The sequence below is a fragment of the Acanthochromis polyacanthus genome, chromosome 13 (assembly GCF_021347895.1).
Source record: "Acanthochromis polyacanthus isolate Apoly-LR-REF ecotype Palm Island chromosome 13, KAUST_Apoly_ChrSc, whole genome shotgun sequence".
Lineage (NCBI taxonomy): Eukaryota > Metazoa > Chordata > Actinopteri > Pomacentridae > Acanthochromis > Acanthochromis polyacanthus.
In genome coordinates, this window is record NC_067125.1 from 20,363,010 (window position 1) to 20,377,852 (window position 14,843).

Consider the following 14,843-nt stretch of genomic DNA (forward strand, 5'->3'; position numbering starts at 1 on the left):
TCCGGTGATTACATAACCTCCTGGCGGAGGTAAAAACAGCCATAATCCAACCTTGGACATCCAGACGACACAAGCCAGTAAAATATTTTGTCCAAAACATGTCTTGAAGTCGGTATATAATCCACGAATAGGTTGTTTTCAAGGAAATGCACCTCGCGATGGCGTCCAATATTCCCTGTACTTCTCATCGTATTTTTATTTACAAATAGAATATTAGCGATTTTTTGTACTGAAAATGGCTGGAATTGACTGCAGCTGAAGACTGCTGATAATATCGAGATGGAAACAGTCCATGATAGAAAAGCATGTGTGTGTGATTAAGAGAGAGTGCATAAAAAACTCAGTTCACTTGTTTTAGGGAGCGCTAAGGTGGAGGCTGCTTAGCTTTTACCATAAAATTAGTTCGTCGATCTGGCTCTAAACGCTCTGCAGACTATGTATTAGCAATGGGAAAAATACACCGTACTTTCCGGACAGTAAGCCGTTACTTTTTCTCACGCTTCGAACCCTACAGCTTATACAACGATGTGGCTAATGTATAGATTTCTACGGGCCAGCTTCATGCCGTCAATACGTTTATCCTCGTCAGAAGGAAATTACCGAACCGGTCACAGTGGACCAATGAAACTGTTCGAATTAAATCAAGCGCACTCACACTAAATTCTTCAGATCAGTCATTTTGCGCTTCATGCACACACCCTCATCATGGAAAACACACGAAGGAATGCACATGATTTAGCTTTTAAGTTAAAGGCAATCGATCTGTCGGTCAAAGAAGTAAACAGAGCTACTGCACGTATTTATTTTGAGATCCGAATATTCGGATCCTTATATTCAGGTGCACTCAATAGTCCGGAAATCACGGTATGTAATGTGGAGAATAGTATGTAATTAAAGTCACGTGAAAAACTCTACAACTCACGACTACTAACGTTGTGTCAAGTGAGATGCAGATGTTGAGGTCTCAGAGAGGACTCAGGCTCATTATGGCCCTAAGGTAACAAAGGTTTTGAAGCAGATAAGTAAAAGATCTTAAGAAGAAACATTATAAGTTAACCATATGATTATGCTTGCTGAAATATATATATACATTTTTGAAGTGATGATATGATTAAAGTAATGATTCAGATGATTTATTATGTTCAGATTGAGAGGAATGATTTAAGAAGTGATTCTGTGTGAAGTAATCCTTGTTTAGGCTCTGTGTGTGCGTACAGGCCTCATAAGCTTGTGTGTCCAGGCCTTAAGAAAGCAGAAGTGCAGTAAACAACAGTCACCATGACTCGGCAGCCACAATGACATTGCAGCCTCCTCAGAAAAAAGGGAAGTTTGGGAAGAACCCAAAAGGGTGGGCTGAAATGTGTGTGTGTTAAACAGAATGTGGACACTGTTTATTTGCAGTAACAACATGACTTCTGTATTACTGCTGTATGTGATGACAAGTTGATTGCATAAGTTAGACGGTGTTAGAGGGCGTACCTAGCCAGTTTTGTGTGTCTGGAGAGAGTATAAGAATGGGAGAGCAGAGACATTACGGGGGAGTCGTTCGCCGGAGCTGCTAAGAGGAGCTGCAAAGGGAACTTGGCCGGAGTTCTGAAGAATCTTCACCTTCCTCTTTTGCCCAAGAGACGGGAAGACGACGCGGGACTTAGGCTCCAGAGATCGCTGAGGACATCGTTGGAAGTAAAGTCTTTTTCTGACTTTGTTCAACAAGCGAAGACCACACTCTGCCAAACGGAGAGTCCTAAGAGGTTCTGCAGTTATCCAGAAGAAACCAATAGAGGGAAGAACCGACTACACCCGAAGAGGCAAAGGAGGCAACAGCACCGGGCTGTTCCCCTCCCCGGGGCTGGGAGACCCAGTGACCCACTACAGCCTGAACAGACGAGGGTTTTTCCATCACCACCATACCACACAGAAGACAGCTAGGACGTAAGCACTAACGCTCCAGCCGATTCCAGAGATAACTGCCAGACCACGATTGGCTCACAGGACTCCTCCGCTCCCCCCTGCCGAGGGATAAGATCCTTTTGTTCACAAAGAAGACATCGTACCGAGTCCTCTGGACAACTGAGTGCTTTTCCCAGACGCAAGACAAGACCGAGTGATAAGGTAGTGGCCACGCTGTTCGCTCTCTCTCCTAAATTTACTAATTAGAGAAGATTGTCAGGTACGCTCAATTTATTTGCTTTAGTCTCATTTTTAATCAGAAATAATTAATTGTTTTAATCATGAATTGATGCTGTGCTCTTGCTAAACTTGCTTAATAAAACGCTCTATTGCATTTAAAGAGAAGCCTAATGAAATTATTATAAACCACTGTAAATCTGCATAGTGGTAAAAAGTTAAGTTGATTGTGTGCATTCAAACCAATGGTTCTTAAAGGTTACTTAGTCCAAAGTGAGAGTGTTTAAACATTACCCCTGAGGTTAGTTCTTTCCAAACCTCTAAAACGAACCCAGGAATAGCACCAAGTGCAGGCAAGTCCTTAAGAGAGAAGCTGACCGATAACGAATGTGAATAATAGATCAATTCTACTACTTAGAAAGGCTGCTTGGTGGAATAGCATTTATCAGATAAGAGGGGTGAGACATTCGGATGCAAGGCAGTTAGAACCTGGGCGAGTGTCTCTCGATTCCAGCTTAATTTATTCTGCTGAAACCTGTTAGGTGAAATACTAATAGGCAGATAGAATCTAACCCTTTAAACGGAGAGCTGGACCAACTTTAACCTGAGGCAAGGGTTAAAAAAGGCTAGACTGGCGAACAGTTGCTATGAGCTTTCTGGTCCTATGATCTGAAAATGAACGGGAAGATGAGAGAGTAAAATTCAGAAATGATATTACTTTATAAAATCTCTGGAAGCAAGTTTTTATTTACATTTACTAGAGATACTGCTGAGCCTGAGAACTCCTGCACTTTTTGTTTGAAGTTAAAACAAAGTTAAATTATTTCAGTTATATCGAACTTTTACTTTATTGTGAAAAAATTCAGGGAGCTATTATTTGAGTTTTTATTTGCATTTACTAGAGATAATGCTGAGCCTGAGAACTCCTGCACTTTTTGTTTTTGTTTTAAAAAAAAAAGATAAGTCATTTCAGTTGTATTGAAATTTTACTTTATTTACTGTGAAAATAATTCAGGGAGCTATTATTTAAGTTTTTATTTAACTTTACAAGAGGTGCTGCTGAGCCTGAGAACTCCCTGTATTTTTGTTGTGTTTGAACTTAAAACAAAGACAAGTCATTGTAGGTATATTTAAATTTTACTGTATTTTCTGTGGAAAAATTTCAGAGAGCTATTTATTTAACCTTTTATTCAACTTTATAAGAGATGTTTCTGAGTCTAGGAAATTCAGGCGCTTCTGGAGCTATTATTTTCTATTTGTGTGATTCAATAAACATGCTTTAGGCATTTCAATGAAGTTCAGTGTTTGCATTATTCAATTTTTTTACGCCAATTTTTACACTTTTACTGCAAATGAATATCGGCTCCAAATATCGGTTATCGGCCTCCTCTAACTACTAATAATCGGTATCGGTATCGGTCCTGAAAAACCCATATCGGTCTATCTCTATCAAAAACGTCTGCTACCCCAGTCCTACATTTGCTTATTCTGTGACAGTCTTCTTGTCTCATTATAAAGTAATCTATTCTTGAATGAACCGAGTGAGGAGAGGAGTAGAATGTGTAGCCTCGTATATTAGGATTAAGATTCCTCCACACATCTACCATGCCAATTTCCTCTAAAGTTGTGTTGGTTAAATTTGTGAATTTTTTTTGCTCCTGTTGTTACTTGTCGTATCCCATTTCAGATTTAAGACCACATTCCAGTCCCCTCCACACACACAAATCCCTTCAGCTTCTGCTATGACCATATCAAGAAATGTTTTGTAGACTGAGAGTTCACTTTCAGGTGGAACATAGATGTTTACAAGCGTAATATTATTTTCCACTTTACACTTCACAATGGAGAATCGGCCCTCTTTATCTTTTATTTCCTTCAAATTATCACATTTAATTTTCTTTTAAATCAAGATTGCTACACCCCTTCTATGGTTTTGTGAATATGAACTATAAAAAATATTGCAGCCAAATTTAGTGAGCTTCCTATGTTCCTTCGGTCCTAAGTGGGTTACTTGCAACATTATGATATGCATATTGTCTTTTCTTATCTTCTGCATCACCCTTGCTCGTTTGGTTGGATTACCTAATCCATTAACGTTCAGTGACATTATTTTAAGTTTGTAAGTCTGCGCCATACACAAAGAAAAAAGTTCAAATTGGTTGCTTGTCTTGAATAACACATAAATCTCAACTTCAAAAATGAACTCCAAAATTAAAAAAAGATGCTAAACTAAACTTTGAATATAACAATAAACAAGATGAATAAACTCCCAAAGTGGGACAATCAATAGTCTTTCATTTTCACCTCTAATAGGTGAGGGGGAAAGCCTCCCTGATATAATAGAGGGCCCCCGCTTAGAACCAGTGAATAACTCAATGAGTTTTTCCACTAATTCTACCTTAGGTGTTTTAACGCCTTCAAGTCAGGCTAGATGGGGTATAGAGATAACAAATCAGTGTTCTTCACTTACAAATTATCACAAAGCTCGTGAGATCAGATTATACTTTTATTCTTTATGACATCAGTGTCTCTCCACTCGGTCCTCGCGTTTCAGGTAGCAGTCTTCCAGTGGAATTCCTGAAGACGTTCCCGTGCTCGCGTGGCTACATCCCTCTCTCCGCGTTGGTAAACGTGTTGCCAAGGAGACATCTGCTCCAGGCTTCGGGGCAGCGGCGTGTTCCTGGTTGTTTCTTTGCCAGGATGGTCAGCAGGTTAGAATCCCCTCCGACGCAAATCCTTTCAACTTCCTCCGCGCTGTTGTACATCGATGGGCCGCTGCTCCAGTGAATGCGCATCTTGGTATATGGAGTCTGGAAGCGGATTCCCTTCTCTCTCAAAACTGCGTTGACTCTCTTATACAGCCATGGCCATAAGTTTGGACACAAGTACCATGACGCTTGTGAATTATTATTTTCTAAGATTCACAAGCGTCATGGTACTTGTGTCCAAACTTATGGCCATGGCTGTAAGCTTTGCGTTGCTGGATCACGTCTGGCGTGTAGTCGTGGTCAAACGAGAGAGTGTTTTCCCCAATCTGAATCTTTCTTTTCCAGGTGTTTCGGAGAATGGCTTCTTTTACTCTATACTGTAGAAAGCTCACGACTATTGATCTCGGGGGTGCGTTGGAGCTCGGTTTTGGCCCAAATGAGTGATGTGCACGTTGAATTTGAGCGTCAACTCCCTCATCAATCAACTTTTCGTTCACCAATAACTTTTCCACAAACTGAATCATGGAAGAGCCCTCAATTACCTCGCGTACTCCATATATCTTGACATTGTTGCGTCTTGCTCTCGATTCCCCGTCGTTAGCTTTATCAGTCAATAATCTTTGTCCTTTAAGTGTATCTAGAAGTACTTCATTGGCAGCAGCTGACCATCTTTCCAAAACATCAATGCGCGATGCGACCTTCTCGACTTTATTGTCATGTTCTTGTAGCGTTAGCTTTGTGGTAGCTAACTGCTGGTTAACCGCTTGTCTAAACTCCCATCAGCTCCTCTTTCATATCTCTCTTGAATTCTTCTTTGAATGAGGTCAGGTCGTAGTTGAGCTGAGTTCGAAGGCCACTTATCTGGTTGCTTATATCTTTTAAACTTAGATGGGAGGACTCGTTGACATGCTCACTTATGCTGGCCAGGTTAGCTTTAGCGTCACACGTACTTGAATCGATTCCTTTGAGCTCTGTTGTTGCTGGTTTGTCCGTCATCATTTTACTTCTTGTGCCCCTGCTCATATTTTGAGTTTTCTAGGAAAATAATATGTTTAGTAGCTGAATTCAAGTGGGCTTTAGTAGCCTGACTTTAGGGGCCACTCGTTCTACGCGTCCATCTTGTTCCACCCCCGGAAGCCGCGTGTATGTTATAATTACATGTATGCATTGCAAATGGGTGTCAACATGTCATGATATCTACAGGTATGGCTCTAAACTAGACCTTGTGACACAAAAAGGGCATTACACTTTTTGAAGGTAGTCACCTTTAACAACTAACATTTCAAAAAAGAACAAAACATACATAATACTACCATTGGAATGGCTACTAATACTTGTATCACAATTTAAAGTACTGAAAAGCAAAAAATGATTTTGACATTACCCATGCCATTTTGAGTAAGAATATCTCAGTAACTACAAATATAACCCTGCTGCTTTTTTGTACAGTGATAGAAGACAGATGGAACTGTCTTGTCTCTGGTACCTGTCCCACACTGAGATTTTTGCCACCCAAAATAGCCAATTAAAAATCTTGTCCAAATTTGGGAGCTCATATTTTCCAAACTGAGGTACCTAGAAAGCTCCAGTTTGCTAAGTTATCACACAAGTTTGTGTAGAATGGAACCCAGGGGTGTTAGAACAATTCTGTGCAGAGTAGGTTTTTCTTAATTTTTAGCATTTTTAGCAAGCCCCCATGGCCTGCAGAATGTAGGGAAACACCTGGGGATGTTTGTGGGGCACTAGCTACATGCAGAGGCCTTGTTTACCAACTCACAGCTCTCTGGTATGTCTAGAGGCTGAGAATTAACCACGTAAAGATGCAAAAAAAAAAAAAACCTAGCGAGGCTTTTTATAGCCCAATTTCTGAAAATTTCAGACCCCCACAACTCAGAAACTATTTGAGCTACAGGTCTACAATTTTGCATAGAAAGTACTTTTGTAACTATCTAGTGACATGCAAATTTAAGACTAATTTTAAAATGGTGGGGCAACCACCATCTGGTGAAACCACACGGAATGAGCCGTGAGTCAATACCCAATGCATCTCCCACACCAAAATTGCTTCACAGCCCACTACCATGCTTGGCAGTGGGGGGATCGTGTGTCGGTGCTATATGTAATCTGAGAGGTAAGTGAAGCCACAACTCAGAGGTAATGTGTTTATGTACACTTAATCTTTATTTTTAAAAGGGCTACAATGGTTTTTCTCAGTCGCTTTGGTACATTTCTCGAATCATCCTCAACATTTGCAAAACAGTAAGTGCATTTCTCAAAACAATTCGTACAATAGCAAAACACCATGGATTACCTGCAAAAATCAGTCTCTTGCTCAAAATCCTTAGTTCATCTCTCAAAAGTAAATATCTGTGTCAATGAACATGTCAGTGTCATCAGAATGATAAGTTCTTGTGTAACTGTATGGTTAAGACGGTCAGATCGCTGAGTCATGTTGTCATTCTAACAGTGTTCTCTGGAGGGATGTTCTAATGTAAACTATGGCTAAAGTTTTAATGACAATTATTGTAAATTGTAAGTTCCACCTTCGTGTATGTGGGAGATTGATTGCAAGAGACTGGACAAGATTCACATTTACGCTTTTACTGTTTGTATTGTAATTTATTGACAGACCACGTCATTGTGATGTGGAAAGGAAAACAGCGCTACATAGCACAAAGAAAACAACAAAAGTAGAAATGTGAGCATAGGACAGTCTCCTTAGGGAAAACTGTACGTGCAATGCTGTAGGAATTACAATTCAGTCTTCCTACACCTCCTGCGTTCCTATCTGTTGAGCCACAAATTCTCATCCACATCATGAATATCTTCTCTTGTGTCTTTGAGCGATTTCAGAAAACCCTAACCCTTCACACATTTCCCTTTGTTAGAGAAAGTCAAGATTCACCTGAGAGCAATTTACCAAGTCAGGACAGATTTAGAAAAAAAGTCTAATGGAAATGTATAGAAACATCCTTGACATATTATGACAACAATCATTTTGCATGTAAAGACTGATGTGATGAACTAATGCCTAAATGTTGTGGAGGGTGAGACTATTCAACAGAGACCCATTATAATAAATTTTGATCACCATGACATAAGCAACTGATAATGTAGGAAACCGCAGGGAATTGTGCAGAATCATTTGCATGGATGGACCAAAGCATTTGCAACTTGTTCAAAGAAATGAGAAACTGCTTTTTGATGTGCACGAGTGACACAATGAAGTGAAGATTGAACAAGTAGTTTTGAGAATTTCAATTCTGATCTGAGAAATGAACCAAAGCAAATGAGAAAAACTGTAAAAAGAGAAATCCATAATCTGTGTCAGGTCTGTGTCGGAATCTGAATCTGAGGTCACTGTAAGGGTTCGTGCATTTCTTTTTTGTTGTTGTTCTTCAAAAATTGTGAAAAGCAGAACTACCTCCTTGCTTGACTCATAAATGCAGCAAACACTGTGAACAGCGCATTTACACACACACACACACTTGCACACATCATGTCACAAATATTTAATGTGAATGAATACAGCCAGATAGTGTATGACAATCTTACATGAAAATCAGTATTTCAAAACGCATGTGGATGTTAGGCTTGTGTATATGCAGTTTAATCTTTGAAAGACACTCCTCAGCATAAATCATACACTATACAAGGATTACATAACTGATAACTTTCACACAAAACAGCCACTGTTAATGCGAAAAATGGGGGAAAAAAATTGTAAACTAAGCAAAAGGTGCTGTTGCAATCACAATGTTAAATAAGCAGCCCATGCGATCTCGTTATAGATGTGAAAGACTGTCCAGGACCAAACCATGCCTGGAAGGGGAAGACAGTTACACAGTGATGTTACTGGTGACTCACTGAAGATTCTTATGAGACAAATAATTTCAAGCTTCAGCCTCATCTCTGTCTGCTGCAAATCATTACTTTCTTTACGCCTGAGGGCTTCCTCTTCCCATGTCTGTTCATGACTTTGGTCATCTGTGTTCTGTTCATTTCCATTACAAGAAAGCATCATGTGTTCTCTCTGACAGCTGAAAAACACAACAAATGGTAGTTCAGTCATCCTTGAATGAGGCCCCATGCCAATCAGTGACACTTCCAGTTATACCTACTTTCAGTGTTACGTGTTCTACTCATGCGTGTTATAGACTCACTTTCACATGTGCTTACTTTTGCACAGTTACTTGTATTTACAGGTGACTAATAAAAGAAAAAAAAAACTTGTCCAACCAAGTGTCTTAGTGCCATATGCCACCAGAAGAGCTTCATTGCTCCTATGCATTGATTCTCCAAGTCCTTGGAACTCTCCTGGTGTGGTGAATGCCATCAAAGAGGTCTTTGATGGTGGTTTAGAGCATTGTCTAACATCTTGGAATAGAATCCACAGTAAGTGTGTCGTTGGGTTGAGATCTCATTTTCATACTCATCAAATCATTCATTCACCCCTTGTGTCATGTCAGCACTGTCAACCTGGAAGAGACTACTCTCTTTGGGACAAAAATGTGTGAAAAAGGAAATATCTGTCCTTGAAGGGAGGGGATAATGGAGATCACTCAGAACAATTTTGTAGTGTTTTGCAGTCTTCCCTCTAAGAAAAAAAGTGGAACCAAACCATGCCAGCAAAATGTCGCCCACAACAGAGCCACTGGATTCCTTGACTGCAGAGATCAAGGTTCAATATTCTGAGAATGACATTCTAAATCTGATAAGACATTGCTGACACATGTTGACATGACATTTTTAACAATGTTTTGTGGAATATGCAGCAGTCTACTAAGTGTCAACAGAGATTTTTTAGGAATCAACTATAATTTTCCTCTATTTTATTTTTTATCTGAAGTCTGTAATGTAAACTCTGCATGAAATAAAAAACACTGTATTCCTGACCTGATTCTTATCGTATCTTAGCTTAGCTTAGCTATTATAGAATTGCGTAGGTTTTTGGTGGATGTAACACCTCATACTCAGTAGCAGCTGATATGGTGCAGATGAGGAAGCTCAGTGGAGATTTATGGAACAGCAAATTCAGGAGCATGTCTACAGCCACTTATACAGGGTGACCCAAAAAACGGGAATTTTTCAAGTGCGTATTGGTAGACATGAGCAAGTGGCAGCACTGTGAGACAGTGACCTTGAGCAAGTAAACACACCCCCATTTTAGTAACCATGGATCAGTGGAACGGGCAACTGCGTGCGTTAACCATAAAAAGGTTTTATAAAAAGGTGATAGTTTGACAGCTGTGCAGAGGGAGTTCCAACGTTTTTACAACTTAGGGCGTCATGGTGCTGTTCCATCAAAACACACAACAAAATGTTGGATTAATAACTTTGAAGAGACTGGATCTGCCCTAAAGAAGAAACCAACAGGATGACTAAGAAGTGCTCGTACTCCACAAAACATTGATGTTGTATACAAGTCTGTCTTACGGAGCCCACGGCGTTCAATTCGTAAGCAAGCAGCTGCGGTTGAAATGTCCCGGGAGAGTGTTTGCAGAATTCTTACTTAGATTTGAAATTTCATCCATACAAGCTGCAGGTAGTGCAACAACTGAGGGAAAACGATTACCAGCTGTGATTAGAATTCTGTCAACAAATGATAACAAACATAAACAATGATGATGAATTTCTAAGCAAGTTATGGATGTCAAATGAGGCCCATTTTCATCTCACAGGTTACGTGAATAAGCAGAACTACCGTTACTGGGCAGACACAAATCCTAATGAAGTTCATGAGAGCCCTTTTCATGCTAGTAAGGTAACAGTATGGTGTGCTGTTTCATTTTTTTCATTATTTTTTTGAAAATGAACAGGGGATCTCAGTCACTGTCACTGCGAATTGTTACGAGGAGATGTTACAATCCTTCGTTACACCGGAATTGAACAATTTTCCACACGTTTAAGAAACCTGGTTTCAACAGGATGAAGCAACATCACACACTGCACGGCAATCATTGGAGGCTGTGCGAGAATTGTTCGGTAAACGTGTGATCTCAAGATTCGGCAACATTCCCTGGCCCCCTAGATCGCCAGATTTGTCCGTTTGTGATTCTTTCTTGTGGGGCTATCTCAAGACTAAAGTGTACACGACTCGAGCAAGAACTCTGGACGAGTTAAAACAGAGAATTCAGGATGAAATTCACAGTATCCCAGCTGAGATGTTGCAGCGGTCAATGAGGAATCTCAACAGCAGATTTCAAGAATGCATTCGTACAGGAGGACACCATCTACAGGAAGTCATTTTTAAAAAATGAAAATTCCATCGTTTCTTAAATGGCATGTATTCAGGTTTCAATTACTATGAATAAAATATTTTTCTTTCATCACTCTTGGTTTTATTGGATTGTTAAAAAGTTCCCGTTTTTTGTTTCACCCTGTATTTACAACACAGAATTTTATTAGTCAGTCAGAAAGAATGTGTCTACATAGTTCTGTTTTTGTTCATACCTACAATTCTACCTGCAAATCTACAGTTGGGATGAGACACAATATTGGGGCCACATTGGGGCTTTATAAACAGTAGGATCATACCTGTGTGGATAAAGTTCCTGAGTCCTCTGCTACCTCTCTATCCTGGCGCACTGTGGTTTTTCTCAGGTGAGTTTCCCTCTGGTTGTCATCGCAGCGAAGAGAACATGCTTCATGAAACAACAAAGGAGGAATGCCTAACTGCAAGAGAATAGAAATCAGTTAAAGTCTTGATTCAGTGTTACTGTGTTATGCTGGTATGACTGTACTTACCTCTCTGTAAAAGTCTCTTCCTGGTATAGATATAGTAGTGAGGATGACGTTATCACCACTCTCTCTAATCTTTTTGACAATGTCTTCATGCTCCATGGACTCAACAAGTTCCCCATTTACAGCTAGTAGCAGGTCTCCGTCCTCCATTCCCGCTTCCTCAGCTGGACTCCCCACATCCACCTCCCTCAGCACATGAACTGCGTTACAGTTGGTTGGACAGGAAAGAAGTTAAGTTTACTAAAATCATCATTATTTTAGCCTCAACTTACAGAATTATCAGTATAAACTGTTACAGCATTAACATCAATGATTTTTTAGAAACATTTTTGTCAACAGGTGTGTGATTCCCTCAAGCATTGCAGATATTTTGGTTATGAAATGAAAAAACAGAAATAAATCAGTAACAGTAAAACACAAAAGTCTCTGTCAAATAAGGTGACAGAGTTGTTGTCTTGACTGTTGCCTCAACATAGATGCTCACTCTTACTGTCATGAACAGTCACCCACCCAAGGGTCATTCTAAAGCAGGAAACACCCTGTGATTCATGTAGAAATACTTTTTATATGGAAAGTTGCAGGAGGCTTGCACTGCTTTTCCAAAAGAAAAAAAAAACAAAAAACTATTGTTTTGCACGAGTCCTTATTTCCATATTGGAGTTATGTAATATCCATCTCACCAGATGGTGGAAGAGGTACGGAGAGCCTTTGCTCAAATAAATGCACCAATTTATTGAGAAGTTTTTTCAAGAAAATGTAGATAAAATATTTAAGTCCTAATTTGGTCCCTCTGAATGACATACATGGCATCAATGGATTATTCATAGTTAAGTATTTGTGTTTGTCTTGTAGCTTCTGCAGGTGGATCTAGTTTTGTATACAGAGACTACAGACAAATCTGAGGGCTTGTGGCATGATATTAATCATGCCACAAGCATGATTAATAGGAAAGAAGAAAAGCAAAATTCTGATATACAAATTTGTTTGTGGACTTTTTCTGTAATCTTTGGTTTTTGCTGAAATATTAGATTATTTTAACATTTATTGAAGTAAAGCCATATTGAGAGGCTTAGGTTGAAAAATGTTTGTGGAGATGGTAACAACTCACTGAGATCTGAAATGTGAGAGTGACTACAGACTGCTTGAGAGGAAACAGTGTTTTCTTGGCCATGTTGTTGTTACTGAAAAACGTAAAAGTGCAAAAACGTTTATTTAGGGTTAGGCATTGTATTGATCTGGTTTAAGGTTAGGGTTAGGGTAAGGGTTAGGGGTTAGATATGAATGGGAGTCAATTGTAGATCCCCACAAGGATAGGAAAACACAGTGTGTGTGTGTGTGTGTGTGTGTGTGTGTGTGTGTGTGTGTGTGTGGTCATCACTGTGTTCCTCACCTATCCGTCGTGTACCTGTAACCTTCTCTTGCCTCAGCAGAAAGCCATATCCATGGCATCCTTTCACCAGATGCATGGTCTTGGTAGTGTCGGGAAGGCTGCAGTTTTCTGCCATCACAGGTAAGATGGGCATCTTCCTCCTGGCATAGCAGAATTCACTGTCACTGTCAATGACCAGTACTGTCACTGAGTCCCCACTCTTCTTCATCTGAGAACCAAATCCACTGCAGTCACACATACATTTAATCAAAGAAAGCACACAAGTCTGATCTGACTGAGAAAAATGAATTCATACAGTTTTGTTGAGAGTGGCACGTGTGAGCATTGACACCATGGCTCCATTGATCCAGATCAACTTATCTCCAGTGCAGACACCAGCTTTCTCTGCTGGACCATCAGCCACTGTGCTCACCATGTACTGGCCCCTCTGACCTGATGACACAACCATGTTGTTATCATAATCATAAATCATATTATCAGTATGGCATGGTATAAAACTGTTGTACTTTGAACTAGATCCGCTCAAGTTGACAGAGGACATCTTTCTCACTTTTCAATATATGATTCAACTACCTACTTATGAGATGTACTCGGGAGACTGTATCTCTGTATTGGGTCAACAATGCCACTAGTGACTCTACTTGTGTTAATTCTGTGTCAAATAATGACAACAGCAAAAGGTACCATTCCCTGAGATAATGGTCATTCCCAGCCCGCTGGCTGGGTTTCTGCTGATGTGACACATTCTGGGCCTTGACCAGTGGTCCCCTTTGGAGGCTTTGGCCAGCATTTGTAGGTCCACTCCCATAGACACTGCCTGAAGAAGAGAAGCATCAGCAAAATTCAGCTCATGGAAGAATTAATTTGAAGGACAGCACCATAGAGAACAACTCACTTTACTCATATTTAACTAACAGCAATTCTTGGAGTAATAGTAACCTCTGTGCAGCCATCCATTCACCCTGCTGTTTCCAGTTCTTCATGCAGACATCACTGGGCTCATTATGGTCCAGTGAAATTATGTTGTCTCAAACCTTTATCAAAGACTACTAATAACACTAATAGGACTGATGTTGGATTAAAAAGTCAAGCATGATCCTTTCACTACAGTGTCATAGATCCATTCTCAGTCACTGCTGCTTGGGCTGCTATTTGGCACAAGGAAACATGATGACACATGCATCACACATGTGGTGACTTCATCAGCAAGAAATATGATAAATTAAAAGCTAGATACCTCATTGTGGGTCTTGGTGGCAGCACTGGGAGGGTGCTAACGTAATTTTTTTAACACTTTATTTATCCCAGAAAGGCAATTAAAACGCACATAGAGCAGCAAATTGCTAAACTGATTTGAGAGTACACAAACAATTGATTATTGTTTTTATAAATAAGTGAAATAATATTAAGATTCTAGCATCTTCTATAGTTTTGTGTTCACAAATGTGCAAGACACACAAGCCACTAACCATGTCAATGCAAGCTCAACCGTACTATTGAGTACATTAAACATCGCATAGCTTATTTTGTTGTCTCTGAAATTTTACATTAGTGGGTCAAATCTGTAAATGTCTGAGTAAAACATAAACTCACATTTACTCACTGTAGAGAACTGACACTGATGTGCTGAATCCCTACCTAATGGTAGCTGTAGCTACATATTAGGCATGTACATTTCACACAGTGAGTGTAACTTGCTGGAGAAAACGTAACTACCAAAGCTAGTTAAAGGGCTAGTGGGAATTTATTGAAACATTTTTAAAGTAAGAAGTGGCCTATATCATAGTGTCATCAGGATTATACTTATTACTGTATTATACTGTTTGTTTTTTATGGACCAAGGACTACAGATGGAAATTAGCATGATGCAAAAT

General features: G+C 39.7%; 1 protein-coding gene across 4 annotated transcripts in view; it reads right to left on the reverse strand.

Annotated features, from left to right (window-relative positions):
• The window catches only part of LOC110969630 (Na(+)/H(+) exchange regulatory cofactor NHE-RF3-like), a 67,975-nt gene that overhangs the window by 24,292 nt on the left and 28,840 nt on the right, over nucleotides 1–14,843 (reverse strand). For 2 of the 4 annotated variants that reach the window (XM_051958334.1, XM_051958333.1), the window contains exons 3-7: nucleotides 13,654–13,786; nucleotides 13,265–13,401; nucleotides 12,970–13,177; nucleotides 11,583–11,779; nucleotides 11,373–11,510 (exon numbers count right to left, since the gene is read on the reverse strand). In XM_051958334.1, the coding sequence (XP_051814294.1) occupies nucleotides 11,373–11,510; nucleotides 11,583–11,779; nucleotides 12,970–13,177; nucleotides 13,265–13,401; nucleotides 13,654–13,786 (813 nt within the window). Of the gene's footprint in view, nucleotides 1–6,993; nucleotides 8,876–11,372; nucleotides 11,511–11,582; nucleotides 11,780–12,969; nucleotides 13,178–13,264; nucleotides 13,402–13,653; nucleotides 13,787–14,843 lie in introns of those variants that run through there. The other 2 variants (XR_007946103.1, XM_051958335.1) reach the window with 2 other exon arrangements.